At 40.8% G+C, this 25,152-nt stretch overlaps 1 protein-coding gene across 7 annotated transcripts in view; it reads right to left on the bottom strand.

The window, feature by feature from the left end:
• LOC132908964 (uncharacterized) overlaps positions 1 to 25,152 on the bottom strand; it is a 66,751-nt gene that overhangs the window by 14,588 nt on the left and 27,011 nt on the right. For 4 of the 7 annotated variants that reach the window (XM_060963456.1, XM_060963455.1, XM_060963459.1 and 1 more), the window contains exon 2: positions 11,483 to 12,320. In XM_060963456.1, coding sequence (XP_060819439.1) covers positions 11,483 to 11,714 — 232 coding nt within the window. In that variant the 5' untranslated portion in view covers positions 11,715 to 12,320. Of the gene's footprint in view, positions 1 to 9,065; positions 9,310 to 11,482; positions 12,321 to 17,039; positions 17,216 to 25,152 lie in introns of those variants that run through there. The other 3 variants (XM_060963458.1, XM_060963457.1, XM_060963460.1) reach the window with 3 other exon arrangements.

Raw genomic sequence — 25,152 nt, 5'->3', positions numbered from 1 at the left:
TTTGTCCAATATCCGTTATTTCTTATCACTTCGGTACATCTTCTTGGCATTGAATCTATTAATTTTTTACATTGATCTACCGTAATATTACTCCAAGCTGTTTCAATTGTAGAGTAAAGTTCATTCAAATTTTTCGGTTTATAACCTTGTACTGTCTTTTTTATGATGCTCCACAAGTTCTCGATTGGATTAATATCTGGTGATTGGGACGGCCACGGCAGCACGGTGATATTTTCTTCTTGAAAAAACTGTTTCACAACCCGAGCCGTGTGCTTCGGATCATTAACATTTTGAAAAATAAAATCATCACTCATATTGTTGCGTGCAAAAGGTAACATTGTGTTCTTGAGTATGTCCTTGTATTGAAAACGGTCCATAATTCCATTGATACGACATATCGGACCAGGGCCGCTTCGAGAAAAACACGCCCACACCATAACGTTGCCACCACCATGTTTAAGGGTTTTTAAAACGCACTGTGTTTTCAAACTTTCGCCAATTCGACGTCTAACGTACCGTATCCCGTCAGAACAGACGCGATTGAATTTCGATTCGTCAGAAAACAATACCTTTTGCCAATCTTCACTTGTCCAATGCTTATGAGCTTTAGCAAATGCAAGTCGTCTTTTTCGATTCCTAGAACTCAGCAGTGGTTTCTTTTGGGGTTTTCGTCCTCTTAAGTTAAAGTCTTCTAATCTTCTCCTAACAGTTCTAGCACTAATTTGTGTATCGTTTTCATAGTTTATCTCCGCAGCAATATTATTTGCACTACGAAAACGATCCTTTTCGCTCAATCGATGAATCCGGCGATCCATTTTCGGTGTTGTTTTCCGTGGTCTTCCGTTTTTCGGTTGATCGCAATACATGCCTGTCTTTAAACATTTATACCAAGCTTGTTTACAAGCTGTTTCTGACCTGTTCACTATATTTGCTATTTCGGTGAAGGTTTTACTTTGCTTTCGCAGCCTTACGATTTGTTCCCTTTCGTTTTCAAGTAAATTCTTTGATTTACCCATAGTCTGTTCCTACCTAAATGAATTTTAAGCAATAAAAGGTACACTAAACAATGATTTTGATATTCCAGAATCAAAATGTTCAAAAACTGTACTCGTACTCACGTTTTACACAGATCGTCTTAAACTAATGTCCACTGTTTCCAAGTGCTAGGCGGTAACTAACTGTTGTAACTCCTACATTGTTTGTATTTAACAACTGACTGTCTGAGGTTACGAAGGTCAAACATACAGCTACGTTATTCCAAAGAGACAAACCGAATAGAAGAACAATATGCGTATAAGATGTTTGTAATCCGGTTTACAAATCATCGTCTTAAACTTTTGTCCGCTACTGTACGTGTGTTCGTTCGACTAATTCTCGACTGGACAGCGAAGTAAAATTCTTTCGTCCAAAGTCTTTGACAAAATGATCCTCGTCTTCTTCTATCGTACTCTTTAATTTAATCGTTCTTTTACTAAATACACGTTTGCGATAAATATGTTGCAGTTTCTACGTATATATACGTTGTCAGATTCGTTTAAAACGTTACTAACGTAATCGTGCCAGTCGCATCTCGTTACAGTGCCAAAAAAGTTTGACAATATTTTGTATAACGCACGCGATGTACTCTATAAGATAGAATGGAACGTCTCGTTGAAAGTAGTCGACGCCTATCGCGTTAGTATTGGTAAAATTTCAAGCAGATCTGAAGATGTACATGCAAGTTACAGGGTATTCGTTTAAAGTTTTTATTGTTTGAACGTTCAATTATTTGCTATGTTATAGAGAGCGTCCCGCGTTGGCATCGCAAGATTCTGCGTATGAAAAGAGTAAAAAAACGTTCGTACAGACAGATGCCCTGTTTGACGTAGTTGGCCTAGTTTTCTTCCTTGACAAACTGTATCTGCATACCTCCGCGAGAGATGTTCAAAATGACCTCTTTACGTCCGAACAGTCTTACTCTGTCCGTTTCTCGGGCTACCGTCTTGACTTTTCGCGAGTCTCGGTCGATTCTCTCGCAAAGCATCTCGATGCCGTCACATTTTATTTCGACGCGAAGCTTGCCGGAGAACTTGAGAACAAGGTCGAGTAGGACATACGTTTGATTTTTTATCGTTTTCGTTAGTTCCGTTTCGCAGAATCCACCGCTGAAGCGGCTGCCCGATACATATACACGATGACACGATAGAGCTACGGGACACCCGACATACAGCGAGAGCACTGATCGCGATTAACTTTAAGATCGCTATTTACGCAGTATACTAGTAATTTTTCATCGAGCGTATGCGTTTGCAACAAACGCGTTGCAACTTCTTTTCGAGATTGCTTCAAACTCTACCGTCGTAATCGTGATAGTCGTGTCACTCGTTGCGGTGCTAACGAAATTTCACGCGATTTCGTACGATGCGTATGATAGGTGGATAAAAAATGGATGAAAATTGGATAAAAAAATTCTGTGGTAAGCGTTGGAATACTACTATACACCGTGGGTATAGCGATTTTCTGCCGAACGCGTATCGTACGATTCTCGACACGTCGAGAGAAAGCAGCGGCAACGGCGTCGTTGACAATGATCGTCACGATCGAACGAACCAACGACGCGAGGTATCGCGCTGTTGGTATCGAATCGCAAGCGGAAAAACGGACGATCTGGAACGACGCGGAACAGGAAGCGTCGCTACGAGAGAGCCGGTCGGTTGCAGAACGAGTGGTATAGCAAAAGTATATACGACCGCTAGGCCGTAACACTCTGTTCGGTATTATCCAATTAAAGGTAATGCTAGCAACCCGTTAATTTTTCTTCCGTTAGACGTCGGCCATTTTGCCGACCGGCCTCGAGTTCATCGTGTTTTCGAGAAAATGAGAGCTACGGCCTGCTACCGGCCCGCTACCGGCCCGCTACCGGCTCGCTACCGGCTCGCTACCGACCGACTCGACGCCCGACAGGACGCGACACGACGGTGCCACGCAACTGCTCCCGCCACGTTTCCCTTCCTAATGGCATCGTGCTGCAGATGAAAAATCCGCCTTTGCTTGGTCAATCGTTGTGACCTGGATGGTCAATCTATCGCTCGAATCAGCGGAGCTAACCAACTGCCACGATCCAACGATCCAAATGACGCAGATACGGATCCACGTAACGAGACTCACGTTGCAATTCGATTGCAACGTGGTAGGGTTATTTCGACGACCTACGCTTGTTACTCGTACTACTACTACTACTACTACTAATAATAATAACAATAATAATAATAATAATAATAATAATAGGCGAACTATCTCTCGATGTAGACACCATAAAGATATCGGAGTTCGATTGGTTCCCGTTTCCCCCTTTTTTACTATTGTTCGGATTATTCGACGCTTCGAGTTTCGAGAAATCGTATTCTCTTCCGACTAATCAACATGGTAAGAAGAACGGAACACTGGAACTTTCAAACCTCTCGAAATTTCTGTAAACTTTGTGCCATTTCTGTGACTGAAAACTATCGACATCCAGATGGATAATGGGCAATTTGTATCGATAACCTGGAAGAATCTTGCATCGACGCGAGCTTTTCTTTGTGTTTTATATTTGTTTAATAACGATCTTACGAGAGCTTGCAAAGTTTCGTACTTGGGCATCGCGAATCTGAAAGTCAAGTTTCCAGCCATCCGTACGGAACAACAATAGGAAATGAAAACGCGAAGAACTGTAAATCGTCGTGTCTCGAGTGTTTGCGACCTTTCGTTCGTGACGCACTTTTACTAGCGTATTTTCCAGTACCTGTTCGCGGTATCTTTAATGGAAAGTTAATGTTTTACGATGATACCGTAATCACGAGCGTTAAATCAAGTATCGAGCGCATGGATTTGAAAGATAAGCTGATAAGTAACTCTGTCAAAAATGTTTTACTCGACAGAAGGTAGATGATACACGGAATCCTGTGGCGATAAGCGAATGTACGATTCGAACGTTTTAAAATAAATAAAAGATACCGACGGTGAACGAACAAGCTTGAATCGTGTTTGATAATATCACGGAGATATATAACGGAACAATAGTAGGAGAAACGGTATAACAACGGTGGTATCGATAAAGGCTATAGCCTTAAAGGAATAACTAGAAGGAATTGCGTTATGAATTTCACGTTACGACGTTAAAGGTACACTGGTATTCGACGTTAAAAGGCGATAATTTTGAAAACTGATCGACGATTTGCTAAAACGTATCCACAGACATAGAAAGCAATTTATTTTTGTTTCGGTTGTTGCGCGAGTGCTGTCGCGGGTCGTCTTGTTCGATCGACGGCATTCGCGTTTCGTATCGCGTAGATTCCACCTAGTTCGGTTCTTGTCGCTCTACGCCTTTTATATCGAAGAATTGGGGGGAAAGGAGCAGCGCAGCTACAAGGAATCCGTGTCCGTGATTCTTGCATCGTATTGGTCTCGAGCCTTTCGGAGCGTCCAAGCCGAGCAGCGTACAACCGTGCGAATAAGGGAATTCGCGCGAACCTGACAGAAGCAAGTAGACTAAATAGCGAGTAACTAGACTGTTACTGTTAGCGCGTTTACGGATTTGTGGGAAATTGAGAGGTGCAAAAATGAGCGGAATACTCGTGATATGGAAAAGTATGCAAAGTACGTGACATTCGAACTCGAGTACGGTGTAATCTACGACGTGCAAAGATCTAATTATACCAACGTTCTACCGTTCGAACATTTCATTGGCCGAACGTTCTACGAAATCGAACGATATTTTCCTTTTCGCTATTTCATAGCTACTCCTTCGCTGTTCCTTTCCGCGATCTTACATCTTTCCGTATCTCTGAAAATATGGGAACATCAACGAGCGAAAAAACATTCTTACAACGTTTTAGACTTTTGATCTGCGAAATTTCGTAAATAAGATAATCAGGCAATGAATTGATACCAACGATATGAAATTATCAGGCTGCAAATCGTCTCTCTGGTGGTAATAAACGACGGAGATCGTTATATCACCGTTCGTATACAGCGCATTGTATGCGTTATAGATCGGTGTACGTATTTATTTTGAAACGCAAAACACTAAGTTGCTTGAATAGTGGTTTGTTAACGACATTTTTACGCTTGCTCGTCGCCCATAGATACCGCAGACGGTGCACGATTAGTCATGCGTCGAATGAAATCTATTTATTATCCAACTATATCGTCGATGAAACGACCATTAACGATACGGCAAAGTCCATCCATCTATCCAAGTGTGAAAAAAAGTAAGTTTCACTGTCGCGTAGCATTTTAATGGGTAAGAATAACGGATGTCGTTTCGTAATTTAAATACTCGAACGTACGATAAGTACGATAAGGTGGTTTTAAATATACCGATCAGGGCAGCAACCCTTCGGATATGTCGTGTTTTTCGAACCCAAAGAGGAATGTTTGCGAGCTTTTATTAAAATTGAAAGGAAACAAGATTTATCGCGCGATATGTCGAGTATATCGAGTTTCTATCCGACATGTATATATTTCTAGGTACATCGACGAAATTTGATAAGCTGAAATTATTATTACATCGTCGATGAATAAATCGCGAAATGTTAAAATATTCCAAAGAATATACGAGCATTTGGTAAGGTTGGAACGGAAGTTTAGCCAATTAACAGGTTAAATCACGAATATTATGGAATATCGATATCTTTCTTACACACGTGCAATTGAAATTTCCATTATTTACGATATACCCACGGATAAATAAAGCAACTATATGTACATTCCATTATTGATATTTCATATTTTCTATCTAAGGCTTCAAAGATTGTTTCTTTTCTACGCTTTCGAGTATCGCGGACAAACTTTGCCTCTGATTTTTAAAAGCAGATACGCATGGACGGGCACGCAGGTAGGTTCCTTTTGATCCAATCTTGATATCAAACCTCGAATCTTGTCGCAAGCTTCCAACATTTCTTCGGATTTAAAACTTTTTAGTCAAATTATATTTATGATTCTTCGGTGGCGTTTCGAAGCATCTCTTCTTTGTACACCCGTCTTTTATCGACCTTGATATTCGCGATAACCAGCGGTCATCCGTATCGTCGTCGATATTCTTACAGGTTAGGCCGTGGAATGTTTGGCCAGAATCAAAAGTTGACCAGATGGTTGCTACGAAGTTTAACTCGAGTCGACTTTGTCTTCTAAACGGAGAAGCAACGTGACTTCGTGGTTATTGAATTTTTCTATTATTTCTCGACTGCGTCGAATCGTCTCGAGTTTTTCATTGTCTCCGACGCATTTCGAAACACGTGCCGTTGCGAAACAAAATTAATGCATTTCCCCTGCACTCGTTGCACCCACGGATAGATAACGATTTCCAGGTAAAAGTAGACAGAAATACCTTTCGATCGTCCGTGGATACGCGTAAAATGAATAACCGCGTCGATTTGTCCACGTTGTGCAACTTTGCGCGAACAAATTCTTGCAAGAATCTCTGAATAAAAAGAAAGGACCGTCGACGATAAAATCTAATTCCCACGATATTTTCAATTCTCGTTATCCTCGCTTCCAGTCATATATGCGCAGTTATTAACGTAACCACGTTAAAACCTACTAAACAGATATATGGGTCTATGAATTTGAAAAGCAGAGGGAGCAACGTCTATTTTCAATGTTTTTATCGGTTCGCGTCAGATAAGGTTAAAGATTCGCAGGTTGATTAAAAAGAGGTTATATCTACGTTTCGTTGGAACGAGGCAAAGTATGATTTCACTTTTGCTACGGCTAAAAATACACCGTGTTTTCTTCCTACTGTATATGTAATATCGCGCACAGTTACATACAGTGCATAGAACGAACAAAGTATCTGGATAGCGATAATGCTCCAACGTTTCTCGTTTTCATAATAATTAAAACGGATACTTTCCCCGATATTCCGATATTTTACGGTTGCCCGCGACTCGGAACAAACGAACGCATCGATACGTATAAAACGATGATTTTTTTCCCTGCCATCTTGCTTATACCCGATGAAAGGACAAACTAGGTATTACATATTGCCATGCGCAGATCATTTTCAATTTGTTCGATTCGAACGAGCCGTTCTAATACCGGATGATAGATAATAAACCAACGTGACACGGTTCGATCTATCTTTCTCGTTTAACGTTATATCGACAAAGTTACAAACCCCCGACAGCCTATCTAACGCAGTCGAATTTACCGAATTTTATTTCTTCGCTGGTAAACGAATACCGATATTTTCCGTCTCCCTCTGTAACGTCGCACGACTTGAGATCTACACGAGTGCATAGTCGTTTTATCAAATCTGCCCATTACTCTGTCATCGTATTCTACCACTGTGCCATATTGACAATAAGTTATCTCTACTTGTATCGAAACTTATTGGTATCTAGTTTACAAACGAAAGCAACGTATCGAGATTCGATGGCAATTTTACTTCTTACGTAGAACAAACCTAGGTCCTAGAGCCTAGATCCTAGATTCTAGATTCTAGATTCTAGATTAATAAGCAGAGTAAGAATAGAGCTGAAATAAGATATTCGATCGAAGAGAAAATCGGCTATCGTAAGAGTAATGATTTAAAGAACAACTGACGATTGCGCGATTGCGCTCGTACTTTAACGAAACAAGTAAGTAAACGAAAGAGAATTTTCCTCTTTCGTCGCTTTGCCGTACCTATTATCACGACTCGTCTAGAGTTACCGTTTACGGTAGACGAAGAACCGCGTTTCGAACAAGATTACAGAAAGTCAAAAATAATGATATTCGGTTGCATCTATTTGCATTCTTGTCGAAACTGGCGCGAAGGTCAGCGAGAACGAGTTGGAGGCAAAACTGGAAGCTGTTAAATCGAATAAATTGAACGACGGACCGGTGCTACACAAGTATCGTTCTATAAACTCGGATTTTACGGTATCCGTTGAGAAAAGTAAAAACAAATTTGATCGACGTAGCTGTTAAAATTAACGTTAACGCTACAAAGGACGATAATTTATCCGCATATTTGCAAGAAACCTCGAATACGTGTTCCTTTCGCTTTAATATTATATCGGCATTCACGGACAACAGATCGATTCGTTCGAACGTCTTTGCCGTGTTTCTACAAAGAAACACATTTTTTTAACGTTCCGAGAAAATCTTTTACGCGTAAAATCGGAATACAAAAGTGTGCGTTTCTTTTAACGTGAAAGTAAACGAACTCCGCGTTTCGTATTTAACATTTTCTTCCTCGGTCGCCTGTGCGAATTCGTATCCTTGTAAACGTAACTAAAAGATAGAATTTAAACGGATATTCGTGTCCGTCTACCAACCGTCGTATCACGTACAGTCGACAACGACTGCGCGACACGAATTTACCGAAATACCTTTAGATATAATGAAGGATAAAACGACAATAGTACGATGATAACGTTAACGATAATAGAAAATAAACGTATCGAATTAGGATGTTTGAGAAAAGTCGACAAAGTCTCGTTTAATCGCGTTTAATGGAAAACATCAAATGGAAATGAAATGAAAATCGTCCCTTAATTGTACGCTACGGTAACCACGGCCGTATTTTCGTTCAAGTTTTAACGTTCAAGTTGTAAAACGCAATTGTCATTTTACTTTTGATCGATAAGCGCGAGATATTTTTCTAACGAAAACTAAACAGATATATGTGGAAGTTTAGATATTATAACGAGTTAATATTTGCATTTTTGCATCTTCGAATATGGCAGAAACACGGGAGAATCCGCAGTTTAGTAACGAAAGAGCCCGATATGCCGATGCGGAGTTCATTTCGTGGCTATTAATTATTAATACCCGGTAAAACCACCTTCCACGCTATTAAGATGTTAATCGCATCTCGTGATCTCTAGCGGGTGAAAGTATCGGCGATCGTGTTACAGTCGATTAGTTAAATAATTTTCTTTCCGAGTTTCTGGGAATGGCGACAGGCGGTGGATTTCGTGAAAAGCAGCTCGAGGAGAACGACGGGGCTTTTACTACCTTCCGTAAAAGGGATCGAAGGAGGTTACGAGTGTCTGCTAGCCAGAGTCAGCCGAGAATTAATTAATCGCGACGAAATAAGCGGTTGCGAATAAACGTACCGTAATAATGGTGTTCCCGATGATTAAGGCCGACCCAGTCCGAAGCAAAGGTATGTAGAGAAAGTAGGAGTCCCCTCCTATCGGGATTGCAGATTGTACTCTGTATACGCTTGTCGTTGTACCGCGCGATATCCAAGTACTCGTTTCTTTCTTTCTCTCTTCTGAATCTCTGGCTACAGCGGATGCAATTCTTCTTCTCATTGATAGACCGTTTGGATGCCAAATGCATCCGAATAATAGAATATTTGCACGCCTAGTAGATACTATGGGAAATATCGTATCTCGAATTGTGCGCAGCGAAGGTGGCGAAGGATGTTTTCTTGTTAACATGCGCCAAAGTTATCGTTGTCTCAACAGTTTCTATTTCGTTACTTTTTAAGTAGATATAATTGTTCGGCGAGTAAAATTCGTTTCGTTTATTTGCTTCGTTAACCGGTAACTGGTGCACGCGCGCGCCAACTTACGATAAATCCCAGTCGAACGATTTATTCGTATCGAACGCTGGCGGTATCAACGGCTGGAGTACACGATCGGGCTGGTTAGTAGACGTTGACCTTGCACGGCTGCTAACTGCTACGAGTACGTATTACGCGCTTCCGTCTGGTCGTTCACGCGTCTCGGACTCGACGATTCAGAAATACGCGAGCTCTCCGCGCGTCTCTGTCGTCTCTCGACGTCTCTTTGATTCATCCGTGTCGGGTCAGGCACCTTTCTCCTGACGCGATTAATTAGCTGCCCTGCCGATTACAATTTCCAACCACTAGGCTAAAAAACATTTATGCAAGTTCGCATCTTTTTAAACCGACTCTTCTAACCGAACACTGGATGTTTATGCTTTGCTTTCGATATTTTCCGTAATAATACGCATATAAACGTATGCCTTGCGCTATTGCATCTTTTAATTTCCCACGAACGAACGAGCGTGCACAGTCTGCTAATAACGATAAATGGATATACGTCGTTTCGCTTATATACGTAGACGCGAACCGAGTGGAAACCTTCGTCGTTGTACATAATAAACGTTCGATACAAAACTCGCATCTACTTGTTTACGTTCAACGAAGAAAATCATGTTTTGTAAGACAAGAATCGTCAATGGTATTTATCGTGCAAGGTGCGAGGCTTATGTACATCGATATTCATAGAAAATTACGTAATTTAATCGAAGCTGCCACACGCTGCGGTGACATATTTCAAAACGAGTAAAATGGCAAGTTGATCGTCGAAGAAAATTTCTATATAAGATTAACAGCTTTGTAGATGCAAAGACATTGATCGCGTATTCTAATGTTTCGTTACGATACAAGTAGCTTTTTATACTAAGATTAATTAGTTGTCAGACGTTATTAGATAAAATCGCGAGATATTCGTATCTATATTTAGATAGAACTGCTCGAACTAATCGGTATGTAATCTTGCTATCAGTTTCCAAGAACTTTTTTTATCACGCTATTTATATAACTTGCGACATTCTTATATATCTTTGATTAAATGTTAAATTTCGGCACGTTCGATTTATCGTCGCGTTATCTCGGTCGAGCGTGAGTAAATCGATCGGCTGTTCTCTTTCGAAAATTAAATCACATTCTACGAAAGATAGTAAACGAGTATCCGGATACTTTCAAGCGGCACTCGAAATACTTAAAATATTAGAAAACTGTAGGCGTCTCGTTAATCTGGAAACGCGATTCCTCGCGGCTTGGACGGCCAACGTTGCGAAACATTTGTTCCATTGTCGTCGCCGACACCGACGATAATAGACGTTGGTATCGAGTCGGCGAAACGCGTACGTAATTTCCAACCTAATAAATTCGAAGCGTCCGCTCGAATATCGTTTTCGTATTAATAGGAAATGCGTATGCATGCGTATATACGTGGAGCGTGCCAAGAACGTGGATTCCTTTAACGTCGAAGGAATAAGTGAAACGGAAAAGAAGATGGTCGTTAATGCGGGGCGAATATACGCGGCTTTCGAAGAAACCGCGTATTTAATTAGAGTCGTGAAACACGGCGTATTGGTATTTCCAGCCAATCGATAAGTCGTCGGTTGCTTGATCCGATCGTAGGAAATCGCGGGACGAAAAGCGAGAAACCATAGAAATGTTAAACGTTAACGTAAACCTAGCCACTGTCCTGCTGTCCGGATAGAAGCTCGCCTCGCAGACGTCGTATCGAGCGATCGGAGCAAGGCGAGCCTCGGTACCAGTGTCTCTGCGATGTTTCGTTTTGTACGCAAGCGAGGAATACCGATCGTACAAGCGAGGAATACCGATGATTAAAACTCGGTGGTTATTTCGGTGGTTATAAAGGAGCGGACGTCGAATAAGAAGAAATGGCCCGGTGGCTGGCGGAAAAACGCGCGCGAACTTTAACGATCGGTGCCCGTAAAGACAAAGAAAATCAGATAATCGGCTTACCCTTGGCCCATCCGGTGAGAACGTTCCCAAGATAAGCGACCTTGTAGCAAGGGTCGTATTCGGTGATGGAGGCGTTGCCACGATGCCTCCTCCAAAGTCTGCCGAGGCCCCTCTTCAAGGACTTGAGGGTCTTGTGGCCGAATTCTTTGCCGGCAGTGGGGTTCTGTGGCGAGGCGCGAGTGCCGTTCTGTTCGTCGACGGAATTCGGGGCCACGTCGCCCATCGTTTTCATGGTTGGCGCGCGACCGCGGCCACGCTGCTACCGTCCGGTTCTACCGTCCGAAAATATTCCAACTTCTTGTTTCTGTTTTTCTCTTGTCGAGGGTGACGGGCGCGTACAACGCGGAACACGATTTCGATCGGATACGATCTTATCGCGCGATGGAGTCGCCGGCAAAGGTCGCTACATCGTGCGACTTCCGGTGGTGGTGCGGCGGTGATCCGGTGGTGGTCCGATGGCGGTATCGAGAGGCAGGAGCAAGGCTGGCGAAAGAGCGAGGCTACCAAGCGGCTCGACCTTTCAGGGTTCTGTGGCGGCTGCTCGAATCGAGAGTCGAGTTATCCAACCAGGTGGATGAGCTCTATCGAGGTCACGACCGCGACCACCGGTGCCGCTGATCGAGAGAGGTTGCGAAACTCGAATAAATCTCTCTCTTGATACCGAGTTCTGCTGCCTGCTCCGCGACTATTACCGCGCGACGCCGCGTATTTCCACGCTTCAAGGCCGACCTCTCCTACTTATTCTCACGTAAAATGGAAGGTCGTTGGTTCTCACGAAAACCCGCGAATATCTTCCGGAGCCTCCTTCCCAGTGCGAACGACGTTCCTTCGGTTGTTCCTGCAACAGAATCGGACATTGAAATTCATCGTGGAATTATTGCTTCGATCGCGCCAGTCGCGAGAAAAAAGAAAACTCGATCGTTTGTTATCGGTAGGCATCGATGGGATACAGGGGTATATGCTTTTTAAAATACATCGCCTGTCACCGGAATACCTACGCTGCCCACTTTTCGACAAACTTTCGAATTTTACTTTTACGTAATACGCTCTCTATCGCTTTAGTTTCATTTTTTCCAATTGTAAGCCGTTTTATCGAAATCTACGAATAAAACCTCGATAACTGGGTCAGCGATAATAGAAAATAACAAGTGTGGTGAGAAAAAACAAATTTTTACAGGGACGTTCCAATTCCGAATAGAAACAAAACTACGTTTGTATGTTAACGCGGAGACATTTTCCAATATGAAAGAAAAATGGCTAAAATTGTATAGAAATCGAACGTGGCGAAAATTTAAAATTGGCCAAGTAACGGCAGTTCTTGAAATTCAGAGTTACGAACAAGTCGAATTCTTGGGAAAAACCGATATTCCCCGATGTTAATTATATCTTGCAAGAGGGCTAAACGAGTTTCATATCGATATATTCTTCCTCTGATTGTGCTCCTTTTCTTTCTTTTCTTAATTAAACTTAATTAAACTTTTGCACGCGCTTTGCTTCGCACGCGCGCACAATGAATTTTTCTTAAATGACAGCGGTATTTTCAAAATTACGAGATATTTCTTATATATTTCTTTTCGTTTTATCGTTCCAAATATAAACGCATTTATTCTAATATGTAATTATCTTGTAAAACGCGGATGGCTATTTCCTTTGCCTATATAAAGGCATCTGAGAAACGAGAAGGTTCTATTATATAAGTGAATTTTAATTGCTCTTTTAATTACGACGGTATGTAAAAGTCTGCGATCCTAAAAGAAAAGAAGGTGACGGGAAGAACGCGTAGACTGTAAAATAGAAATGCTACTGTCGCGAGAAATCAAAGTGGGAGGTGAAGAATCGTTTCAAGACTGTGAAAATGGAAATGCTATTTTTGACATTTTTTTCGTCTCCCAAAGCGTAAGTAGACTGGGTAGAAATTCTCCTACGTGTGTATATATATATACATATTTTTTCACACGCGCGTCCAAGCTCTCTTTTCTTTCTCTTGTTTCTTGTTTCTGCAAAAACGCTTTGTCTCGAATACGAGGATTTACGAGAAAATCTTATTTTACATTTTCGAGTTACTTTCGCAAATTTTCGTTACGCGACACGCAAAGATACGATATGTTTCCCATGGCGAATACATTCTCGACGATTATCCGAAAGCGAATCTTTATTATAAAAGCAACGTGCAAATAAAGAAATATCTCTTAATTGGTACAACTAAACATTAATACGTGCAATTTTGTCGTTAACGTCGATCGATCGATGTCGTCTCGTTATGAGATTTCTGTGCGTGTAAAGCCACGTAGTTCTTGACGAGGAGTTTCTTTGGCAGGCACAGAACTACGTTCCGTGTGATGTTCGTTCGTATTACAGAATTATAGAAGAATAGGCTGTTGGTAGCATTGTCAATCGCAGATGCGAGTACGTATCAACAGGATAAAGACGCATAATGTAATTTCCCGGACGACCTTCTGCTAGGTTTCGCGTGGAAACGTCGATAAAAGAGCTTCCATTTGCGAGCACATGGAACCCGGACGATAAGCACGTGTCAGGAAAACACACACAGGCGACACATTGTTTTCTATGTGTGTACGTATAAACGTGTATATCGTGTATATATTTTCAGATAACTGCGTCCACCAGCCGTCCAGCACCTTGGCAAAAATTGAAAAGTAATCGTTACCTGCGTCGATGAACATTTTCCACGGTACGATAGGTATACACGCACGTTGCCTGCGATTAGAAAGGTTCGTCTCGAACCATTAGCGATGCTTCAAACTTTAAAAAGATCGTAACGCGAATAAAATGTCATTATGAAGCTAATCGTTTTATCAGTGTCGCTACATTTTCGTTACATAGTTTAACGCGCGATCTTTGTACGCACGTTACATTTTAATTTAATACCGGGGAATATGTAAAATATCCAAAATACGATATTCCAGTATCTGATAAATATTTAATAATATCGAATAAATGAAAAAGGACTCGTACTCGTGTCCCGTCTTTTCCGATATTTTCGCAAACATATAAATTTCCACGAATATCTAGTAATCGTTGTCATCTGTCTATTACCAGATATTACGGGGTAACAGTGTACGCAAAGTCATATTTTTCTTTGATCTACTAGGTATCGATAATATCGAATAATTATCGACATCGGTGTTTCCCACAAACGCGTATAAAACTCTGCGGTTAATCGTTACTTTTACAAACGAGATGCCATTCCTCTAATTTCACAAACTTCAAAATCACACGAATGTTTATCGTTTTCGTGGAATGGAAAACACGCGAAACATTGTAGTCGATCGTAAACGAACGTACGAAGAAATAGGAATTTCCAACATTGTTTTAAGAGATAGAAAAAAACGTCTTTAGTATCGCGTTATATTGATTTTAAACGTGTAATCTAGAAAAATATATAGTGTCGTTATTTGTAGTCGAACAGACCGATACAGAGTATCGTACGAGACGATGTTTCGCGATTCTGTTACCGCTGTTCGTAACTAAAATGACAAACTACGCGAATCGAGATATCAAACGTGGATAGACCACACAGCACGGGACGTGTCGAGAGAGTTTACGAAATTTCACTCGCTGCGAACTACGCTAAATAAAAGGATCGCAAGGATGGACGGGGATAAGCGTAAAAGTTGGTACACGGTTTGTTGAATTTCGAGCCCAAGGCTCCTGTCTTGCGCTTCGGCGCGGACTGAACAGTACAAATCGTCTATGTTTTTGCCCGCTTAACTTATCTTGGCGGAAATTACGGCTTTCAACGGAAGCGTTGCGGTCAGTCCGGTAGGAAACGTTGCCCAAGAATCGAGCTACCGCGTTCGACAACGCCAAAAAATTTCTTTCCTCTGCGAATTTCTTTTATCGAGCGTTTCTTTGCCTGTACGCGCACACGCCTACACCGCGTCCAAGGTATTCTTTTCTCGATATACCGCACAAATTGATAGAATATAAAAGAAATGGGAAGAAAAAGTAGAGCCTCGCGTCTCCTCCATACGACGGATTTAACAAGATAAACGTTAAAATATCTGCCAAGCGAATGACTTTGATACGGATGATGTAGATAGGTTTCATATAGATAGGTTAATAAGTTGTTTTATAAGAGATGTTTCAAACACGTACGATTAAAAAACTAATATGAAAATTCCTTTATCGCGAAAAATTCATCCATTACGTTAACCTACGAAGCATGCGAACTTATAGAAAAGAAAACTGATAAACGATCGTGCGTTTTAAAACTGTCAGGTGATTATCGGACGAGTGTCGGAACATTTCGATAATAACTCGTTACTTGCGATTAACCGTAATTGCGCGTGGTAAGCGTGAAATAAAACGCAACGCCGATGTAAGAAATTGCCGTCTGTCCGGCTTGAAAATAAAAACGTAAGATAGCTAAAGGCAAAGTGCAAGAACAGTGTTCGTTGTTATTTAGAACGGAAGAAACGTCTCCAAGAAGAGGTAAATCATCGATCAAAGCATCGTTATAATCGACCGGTAGATAATCGTTTCCGCGAAGTGCTTCCGATTTACAACGCATCGTATCGAAGACGATCGGCTCGCAAGTGCTTTCTCAGTCACTGAATAACGTGAGATTAAGATTTGAACTCTACGTTTCTCGTGGAATAACGAAGCTGGTAAATTTTTGAAAACCGTATCGAGTCACGTGGAAATTGCATCCTTAGTAGTGGGTGTACACATGTATAACGTATTGAAAATATTATTATAACAATACATGATCGACGTTACGAAATAGCAAATGTAGTAAAAATCCACGTAGTCGTCCTGAATATCAGGCGTAGCCGACTGCCTATTCGCACAAATATCGGGCGTATAGCGTCTTCTTGAATAAATAAAAGCGTTTACGGTGCTGCGTACTGTGCGACTTTCTCCGTTCGGAGGATTCGAGCGACGATTCTTTTTGTTCAGAGATTGCACGAAAAACGTGGAGACGTATCTGGAAAAGAAGTTCTAGCCAGTTCGAGTCAACGATCAACGTGCGTGTATAAATTTGTAAGATCCACGCGTGGATCGAAATGGGCAGCCGGGTATCGAACATCTCGACTATTATTACACGTCGCTCGACCGTATGTTGTTAAACAGGACATAATCGTGATTGCTCGAGACAATGTCGTGCGCAAAGATGACGGTTGTAACTATTACAATAGGCCGAAAATAGAATACTCGAATCGCCATGTATGTACGTATACGGTTTGTTATTCAACGATCGCGTAAGACTGTTTCGCCAAGTGTCGTTGTATCGACTACCTAACGTGTGATATAATACGCGAATAAATCCTACAAAGTAATGGAATATCGTATTATACGGTAGATAATTTCGAAACGTTAGAACGTTATCCGATATATTATAAATTTAGAGGCTAGTAAATAAGAAATCTCTAAAATAAGAAAAGTGGAGTTTACGTGGAAAATGTATTTACCTAGCGAGTAAACGATAACATATATAACATAAAAATTGAAAGTCAAAGTCGCAGTTGAGTTACGCTGTAACGACGTATGTGGTGTTTAAAAAGTTGCGTACGAAGAAAGCTTGCGAACTCACCGAAACACGCTGTCGGCTGTCGGGATCAAGTATCGTTTAAAACGATGTTTAATCGAGAAACGAACCTTACGAAGTTGAACACGAGTTAGATGGGTACAGTCCGTTGTATCTTTGTAGTAAGTTGTAAATACGAGAAGAAGCTGTACGTTTGCTGTGGATCGTTTAAACGCCTCCTTACTTCTAACGTATCGCTACCCACCGTAGTCGCTATAATAATTAGTTATCTTATCGCTTGTAATTATCTATCTGTGCTTATCCGTACATGTATAATTTATATTAAAAGTCACGATTACAGAAACTATTAATTATCTGTTGTTAAATTATCGGTCGCCTGTCGCACGATCATCGCACAAAGAACGATAATTCATCGGGATCTTGATTCATCGCGATATTATTAATGAAATCGCTCTCGTTTTATCCATCGCGCTATTTATTAACAGCAATTTCGTGGCAGTGCTTGTCACGAAGGAATCGCCTCTTTACGCTCTGTAGCCGCTTCGTTTGAAACGTGCGCGTCGATATCCCGCCATGTGTCACGACGAACTGTAAAATTACGACGCCACCGGGCATAACTTTCGATACATCTATCGCCTCGCGCGCGCGCGCACACACACACACGCTTAATCTTCGTTCGGTATTTAACGCTTATTATACGCGGTTTGTTTTTAGCGGCAAATACATATCTTGAATGCCCGTTTCTAGATTTTACATAGAAACGTTTTTAGATTAGTTTCATCAGATGCTACTAAAATTTCCACGTGTTTTTATAACGCGTACCGTATAAACATAAAAGTTTCGCGTAATATATATCGGAACCTATATCTATGTACAGTGATGAAAAGGTGATGGATGAATTAGCAGCTCGAACGTCTGCGATTATTCAACTAATTATTTTTTATGTACGTTTACGTAACGAAAGGTTGGTCCGTTTGTTAGTACGGGCTAACGATCCGAAGCTTCGAGAAAAGGCTGGATATTTTATAAGAAAACAGTTGTAATTACCTTATCACGCTTTAATCGTACCTCTACGTACTATAGTACGAATTAAAATCGTTGAATTTGACGATTAAAAGTATTATACAAATTTCGTACGTAGCGATTCTTGATAATTAAGATAAATACAGAGTTTCTCGTGGCGAGTGAAGCGAGTCCGCAAGGAGAAACGAATCTAAACTTGAGAATAACGTTTTTGAGACGAGATTGCTTTGCCACGTGTACATGCGCGTACAGTTATTTTTCTGAAAATACCGTTTCGCTAATACCGATACTTTTTCCGGATTTATCGGGATAAAAATTACGTTAATTTTCATAGATAGAAATTTACATATACCGTTCTATCGTGATCTGCTGTGCCTGACAATTCATAAATCGATAAACGCTTGGAGAACAAGAATCGAAACATTTTTACGATTATCGAATGCGAACCAATGGTTTGATATTCTAACAAAAACAGTTGCTTTCCTTTTATCGTGATATCAATAATTTCGTGACTTGTACCAAAGACGCTTGGAATTATATCGCTATTATTTACTTTATTTACTTTATACCGAAACTACATATTTCTCGTGGAACAGAGAGGATTATCGATGAAACGGTCGACGGTAAGTCGAATTATCGTGAAACTTTTACTCATTTTGTAAATATAAAATAAACGAATGTTTCAAATAATTTTTAATCGTAATTATCAATCAGGACGTGGCTAAAGTGCTAAATGCTAGAAACTTGTACTAAAATTTGCGACGCAACTCGCACGATTAGCTCGGTTCCTCGTGGGTGGTCCTTCGTTCGCAAATCTCCTCGATTAAAAGTAGCAACGACCGAGTACCCTGTCAGCGAGTAATATCTAATATAATCGACCGTAATTCTCTCTTTTTCTCTCGTTTTCTCTCGTTTTCTCTCGTTTTCTCCCGTTTTCTCCCGTTTTCTCGGTTTTTGGGTCGTTACGAGTAGCTGTTTTCCACGTGAACGAATTATCACGGTCTTCCTGGCCATGACTGTCGCCGCGTAACGATCAACCGCTAATACAACTATCATCGAGACGAATCGTAAGAACAAGAGCAGGCACCATGGATTTTCGCATATTACGAAACGAAACGCGTAGATGTAAGATTCAGGTGACCTCGAACGTGCCTTGAATCTGCAAACATGCTTGACATTGTGAGAAATGTGCCAGCAGAAGGAGACAACGCCGGTAAAATTTCCGACTAGGCATCTGGCACTAGGATTGTATCGCTGCGTATATGAGAAATTCGTAATTCCAGTTCGCGAGAACTTCTTTCTAGTTCTTAAACTGTATTTGTAGGTCGTACGATCGGGTTATCGCCAGAAACCTAACCGTACCTGTAACGCGTATTTCTTCCAATTTTTATTACTTTCAATAAACTTTTGCGGTAAATCTAATTTTTCCCCGCCAAACACCGATCGGTCGTTAGCAGATCGATATAAAATTTCTTTTCGATACGTTCCATTTCAAATTGTTGCGTTGATTCGTGTACGTACACTTTGATCGCGCTATATTTTCTCCGCGCTATATGTTCGCTGTTTCGCTAAATCGTTCCATTGACTAGCCACGTGATTTGCTTAATTCTCACGTTGGCCTTTTTGCTCAATTTTCGACGAAGGTCGGTAGAAAGCGTTTGCATTCCTAGTAGCAACGTGAAAGAATGTGTTTATGCACCGTATTCGTGTAAATACCATCGCGGAGGTCATTTAACCAACGGATCTCGTAAATAGTGAAAGGATTTAGTGGAATTAACGACCTAGAGTCGAGCAGAAAAAAAATCTTATATCTGGTGTAAACTTTCTCCGAATAAATTGCCTCCCGAGAGTCTTCTGTACGACAAGATTTTTTAGAAATATGTCGTAGCTATTTCTGTCTAAAGATTAAATTGTTCGTTTCTATCGCAACATACCGAACTTGAAAACACGATCTATCTATCCCAAGAACTACGTACGTGTAATTCGTATATTCTTCTGAAATCCAAAGCGAACGAATCTAGACGAAATACATACGTAACAATGAAAACGATATTCGCGTACATTGTCGCGAGAAGTATGGTACAAGTTATTTAACGCGGGTATATGTCGCACTGTGATAGTCGGTCAATGTTCCGACGTAACCGCGACCCATTTGAACCGATTGTTCTACCATAATCCGCTTGAACCGTTTCTACCATAATCTATTATTTTTAGGCTCGCGAGGTACAAGAGGCTCGATCTGTAATTAACCGAGCATCGAGAGAAAAAAAAAAAGAAACGAGTTATTTGCAAACCGACAAACAGAGTGGAGAACGGACAATGGAGAACCGAAACGGTAAAACTTGTGTCTCCTGTATCGTTTTGAAAGGCGATTACGTAGCACTTAGCTACCACTCGATGTTTGTCAACACGAGTTTATCGAATAAATTTCGAATTAGACGAAAGATTAGTTTAGAGTTTACAGGTATAAATAACTATAAAGTACAGCCCACGGATAAATTAAAACAGATAATAGTATATGATATTGTACGAACATATATTGTTACTTAGCGATAATACCGCGTATTAACTTTTAAAAGCTATCATCGAGGGGAATCGCGTTTCGTAATGCGATCGCGCGATACTATCTTATTGAAATATATCTTATCTTATTTTAGGTACGGATAAAGTCGAACAAACGCAATTAAATTAAATTCTATTATCATTTGATACTAAACAAAAGGCAGATACATTAAGGAGCAACAATACCGAATAAATAGTTGTTGTTTACGATAGTTACAAGTAACATGGATTGTAAAATCGATGTTCAAATATAATTGGCAGCTTTGATAATAATTGATATCTTTTAAGAAGTAATATTTACGCGATATCAACGCAGATACCCACGTTCCGTTTTTACACGAGTTCGTTCGAACGCTTTCCAGAAAAAATATCGAGTACTTGTTTTTACCGCCTAACGCGATACCAGCCACTTCTTTTAATAAATATTCGTTTGAATTCGTCTCTTTGCATTCGGAGCTTTTTTTTCTATAGCGTTATTCTCCGTTGCGATCTGATCTAAATTTATGTTTCCAATTCTTACGCGATATAATTACTTGCTATCTCGTTTTTTGCTGCCGCTATACAAGGGTGCTGTACAAGTTAAATCGGAAATTCCGCGACAGATAGAAAACTGTTCGATTATAAGATCCTAGAGATCGTATTTATCGTCGAAGGTTCGAAAGACCATCCATCGATCCTTTTATCGAGACTGTACCAAACTGAATAACTGAATCTTCCGTAATCGAGATTGTGCTAAACTGACCGAACCTTACTACACAACCCTATGACTTGGCTAAATCGAATAATTAAATTGAACCACGGTTGAATCTGTGACTCAACCTCGTTCTCTTCCAATCCAAGAGTCGTTCTCAGTCGAGAATTTCTCACGGTTTCCAATCGATTCCTTTCCTTCGAAACAGATTTTTCTTTTTTTTTTTCTTTTTTTTTTTTTTTTTTTTTTATCGGATGATATTTCTATCGCCCGTCGTTTCTTTAGTGTCTCCAAACGGCGTAAAGTTATCTCGATAAAGAAAGAAAAAAGTAAATATTTAAATGCATAAAAATATTCTCACGCGTAACATATACCTCAGATGGTCGTGAACTAGTTTACCAGAAACAAACGCGAAATATACTCGTCGGCGCGAAATAAGGATAGGAAAGGAGATAAAGAAGAAACACACGCGAGCAAAAGAAAACGATCTCGGTACTCTGTAGTACCGAGCGTATGGACTCGTCGGGGTAATTATCTCGATGGTTGGAAAAAGAAAAAAAAAAGACGTTGGCAAAGGAAGACGAGACGAAGGGAAATGGAGCATAGCCCTGCACCGGAACCTCCCACGATTGTATGCTAAAGCAACGATTGCGAGAGCACTGTCTGCAAATTCACCTTTTATCCGCTACACGAAACTCAGTCGTACTTTCGTCGTTTCGTGATTTATAGATATGATGGCGAACATGAGTTGATCGGTGCGTCGAGAGTTCTACGAAAGTGGAAAGAACAAAGTGAAAAGTACGGAACTTGTTGCATTGGTTGCACGCCGGTTAGAGGGAAATCGACGGAAACGAGAAAGGGGATGACGCGCGGGAAAATGCGTCATCGAATTGCGTACGCGGCTTGCACGTGTAACAATTACGTAAATAAGATGGATGGTATACGGTCGTGAAAACGAGTAAGAATTTCATCTACGTACAACCTGTCTCAAGATAAGTGAGAAATATATCGCTTTTACGATATAAATTACGCCCGATTATAATATGTCGAGTAATATAGAATAATATAACGACGATGATACAGCGGGGGAAGTTATATACGTAAAAGCCAAAATACGTAAAAGTAGTTCTCTCGTCCCCATTGGAACAAAACGTACGTACGTAATAGCTTTACAGCTCTCGAAGCGCTACGTTATTTAGATAGCTGCGATATAAAAGGGAAAGAGACGTCGACAAGGAGGAAAATAAAAAAGCGAATAACCACATCTCTGATACATAGATAGACGTAACAAGAAAAAGTGACAAGTAAATATAGTCGTGTAACGAGCGTCGTTGCGCTGCGCTCGCTCAAAGGCCGTTGGACTCTGTGAAACTTTCGCTTGACGCTTTCATGCGGTGGTGTAGGAAAAAAGAATTGTCTCAAACACATCAGAGAAGAAACGGAGAAAAAACAGCCGACGTTCGAATTACGTAGGAAACTTCGTCTCGACGAAGTTCAATTTTCTTACTAATTGGTAATCTTAAAAATATACGATTAGCGCCAGAGACGCTCTTGACCAAGTATCGTAGCGCGTTAATACAACGAACGATTGACCGTTCGAACGTACCGCTCGAAACGTATGAACGTGCGTACATACATATCGTTAGTGACAAGTTTTGCTCGATAATTATTAAGAACCTGCGACTAACGAGCTACGATTATCGCTAAGAGCGTATGAATCAATGGCAGACCAACGATCGAAAGATGTTTCGTGTGTCGTGTGTAATCTAAATCGTTTATCTACAACCTTATCGACGATGTATTAAAATTAGATACGCGGTCTATAGAAATGTCAAATATCGTTTATTATCGTCGATTATCGCTGCAATCGGTAACGATAGTCAAAAATTTCCTCGCGTCTGTGATAATGTTGAATCGATCGATACAATAAGGGATAAAATCGTTCCGAGTCTAATTGTAATTTCGTAGTTAATTTATATTCTGTGAGAAATAAGCGAGCGTCCATACATTTTCTAACAGTGTTCGAATACTTTCGCGAGCTACTATATAGGTAGAGATAAGGAAGTCATAATTTCGTCATTCGAACGAAGAAGCGTCTTTGTACCAATTTATACCGTTGGTTTCGCAACAGCGGGGCTGCGAACAGCGGTGATTCTCTTCCCGGTCAAGCAGTTCGTAGTTGCGTCGTTGAACGTTCGTGGCCGATAGCTGGAAAGTTTGATCGAGTCCTATCGGGGGTGAAATTGGCGATCGTGTTAGGAAATAAACTGCGGCGCGTGAAGATGAAAAGAAAAAGAAAAAGAAAAAGTAAAGAAAAGGGCAAAGGGGCACCGTTCGTCGGCAAGATTCGTCGAAGAAGCCGGCGAACCTTCTCAAGGAAGGAAGTAAGGAAACCGAGGTTCGTGCCGGGACTTTCTCACGACGGTGGCATCGTAATCGCTATCGCGAATCTCTCGTTGAATCCTAATTGCAATCTCTTACCGTAGCCGCCTACGAGTAACCGCAGTCGTTTAAATTTGTGTCATTATATTTCTTCGTGTGCACGATGCTTGTGAGCTTCTACTTTCGTCGATACAGAACGAGAGGAGAAACGAAAGGTGAAACGAGGGAAATCATCAGCCATATCGTTGGAGGAAAGTCGAGTTTTCGAGTAGATTTTTTAATGCCTAGTAGCGACGTATCGTATTTTTGTTCGACGCCTTGAATCGACAATGAGCCTTTGCGCCTAACAATTTAGTAATAATTAGTGGATATTTATGTAAATGGAACTTGAAGAAATGCAAGACGGTATTTTATCTACCGAATGTCACAAGATGTGTTACGAGATGAATGTTGCACTTTCGATATTTATATACTTTTCCATATTACGTTCTGTGTAACTCCGTGCATTTCCGTGCATTTCCGTGCATTTTCAAATTTCTAATCTAACTTATCGATAATAACCTACCTATATGGTAATTAACGAAAGTTCAAGAGCAGACGAGCGAAAGTTGGACCGATAATAACGTTAACTAAGATTTTGTTCGAATAAATGAAAATTCTATCGTATTATGAAATTTCGTTTAAAGTTGTCGCACCGTATCGTACGCACCATTCGGTAGAAGAACGAACCTGATATAGAAAACCAAAGGGAATCGTTGGCCTGTGCGTCGCTCGTGTTTTCGTGGCCGCAACGGCCAAGCGCGTACAAAGTATCGACCTCGTATCGTGTATGTACACGCGTTGTTACGTATTTTCTCGAAGCCAGTGATTACCGACGATCTGGTGGCTGGCGACCGAGTACGTAACGGAGCTCTTAAAACGTCGAAATAAGCTTTGCACGAGAACGTTCCTAAGGCGGAATTTACGCGTCTTGACGACGCTCGCGCGACAATCCACCTAACGGGTTCCTATTAATAACTAGCTTTCTTAGTTAAACACGGACCTTAGCGTAGCTCGATTTACGGCACGTAACGTACAATACAGAGATTAGGATTCTGCGTTGTTCGACACGATCGAAACTCGGTTATTAGCTAAATTACGCGATCCGTGCGAGCAACGTTTACCACCTAAGGGAATTAATTGTTTCGAGCGTTACGTACAGACTGCAAACTTTAAAGTGTTCCGCTTTGATTTACGTAGACGCGTAATTATTATTATTTCTTCTTCTCCTTATTATATCTTCGAATTGAAAAATCTTTGAGTTAGGTTATCAAAGGGATAATATATGCAGCGTTAATATAGCTTTCCGAACGTCACGACTTTGACACCTCGCGTCAGTTCACGTAATTTTCAATATCGTATTTTTACCTTTTAACGTCCGAGATCGTGACTTTTCCAATACCATGTATCGTGCTCTATCCGTAAGGCTCCATCGTATTTAACAAATTTTCCAAGCATCTT

This window comes from Bombus pascuorum, chromosome 7 (genome assembly GCF_905332965.1).
Source record: "Bombus pascuorum chromosome 7, iyBomPasc1.1, whole genome shotgun sequence".
NCBI classification, from domain to species: Eukaryota; Metazoa; Arthropoda; class Insecta; order Hymenoptera; family Apidae; genus Bombus; species Bombus pascuorum.
The sequence above is the reverse complement of the archived record's forward strand: the minus strand, read 5'-3'. Positions and strand labels throughout refer to the sequence as shown.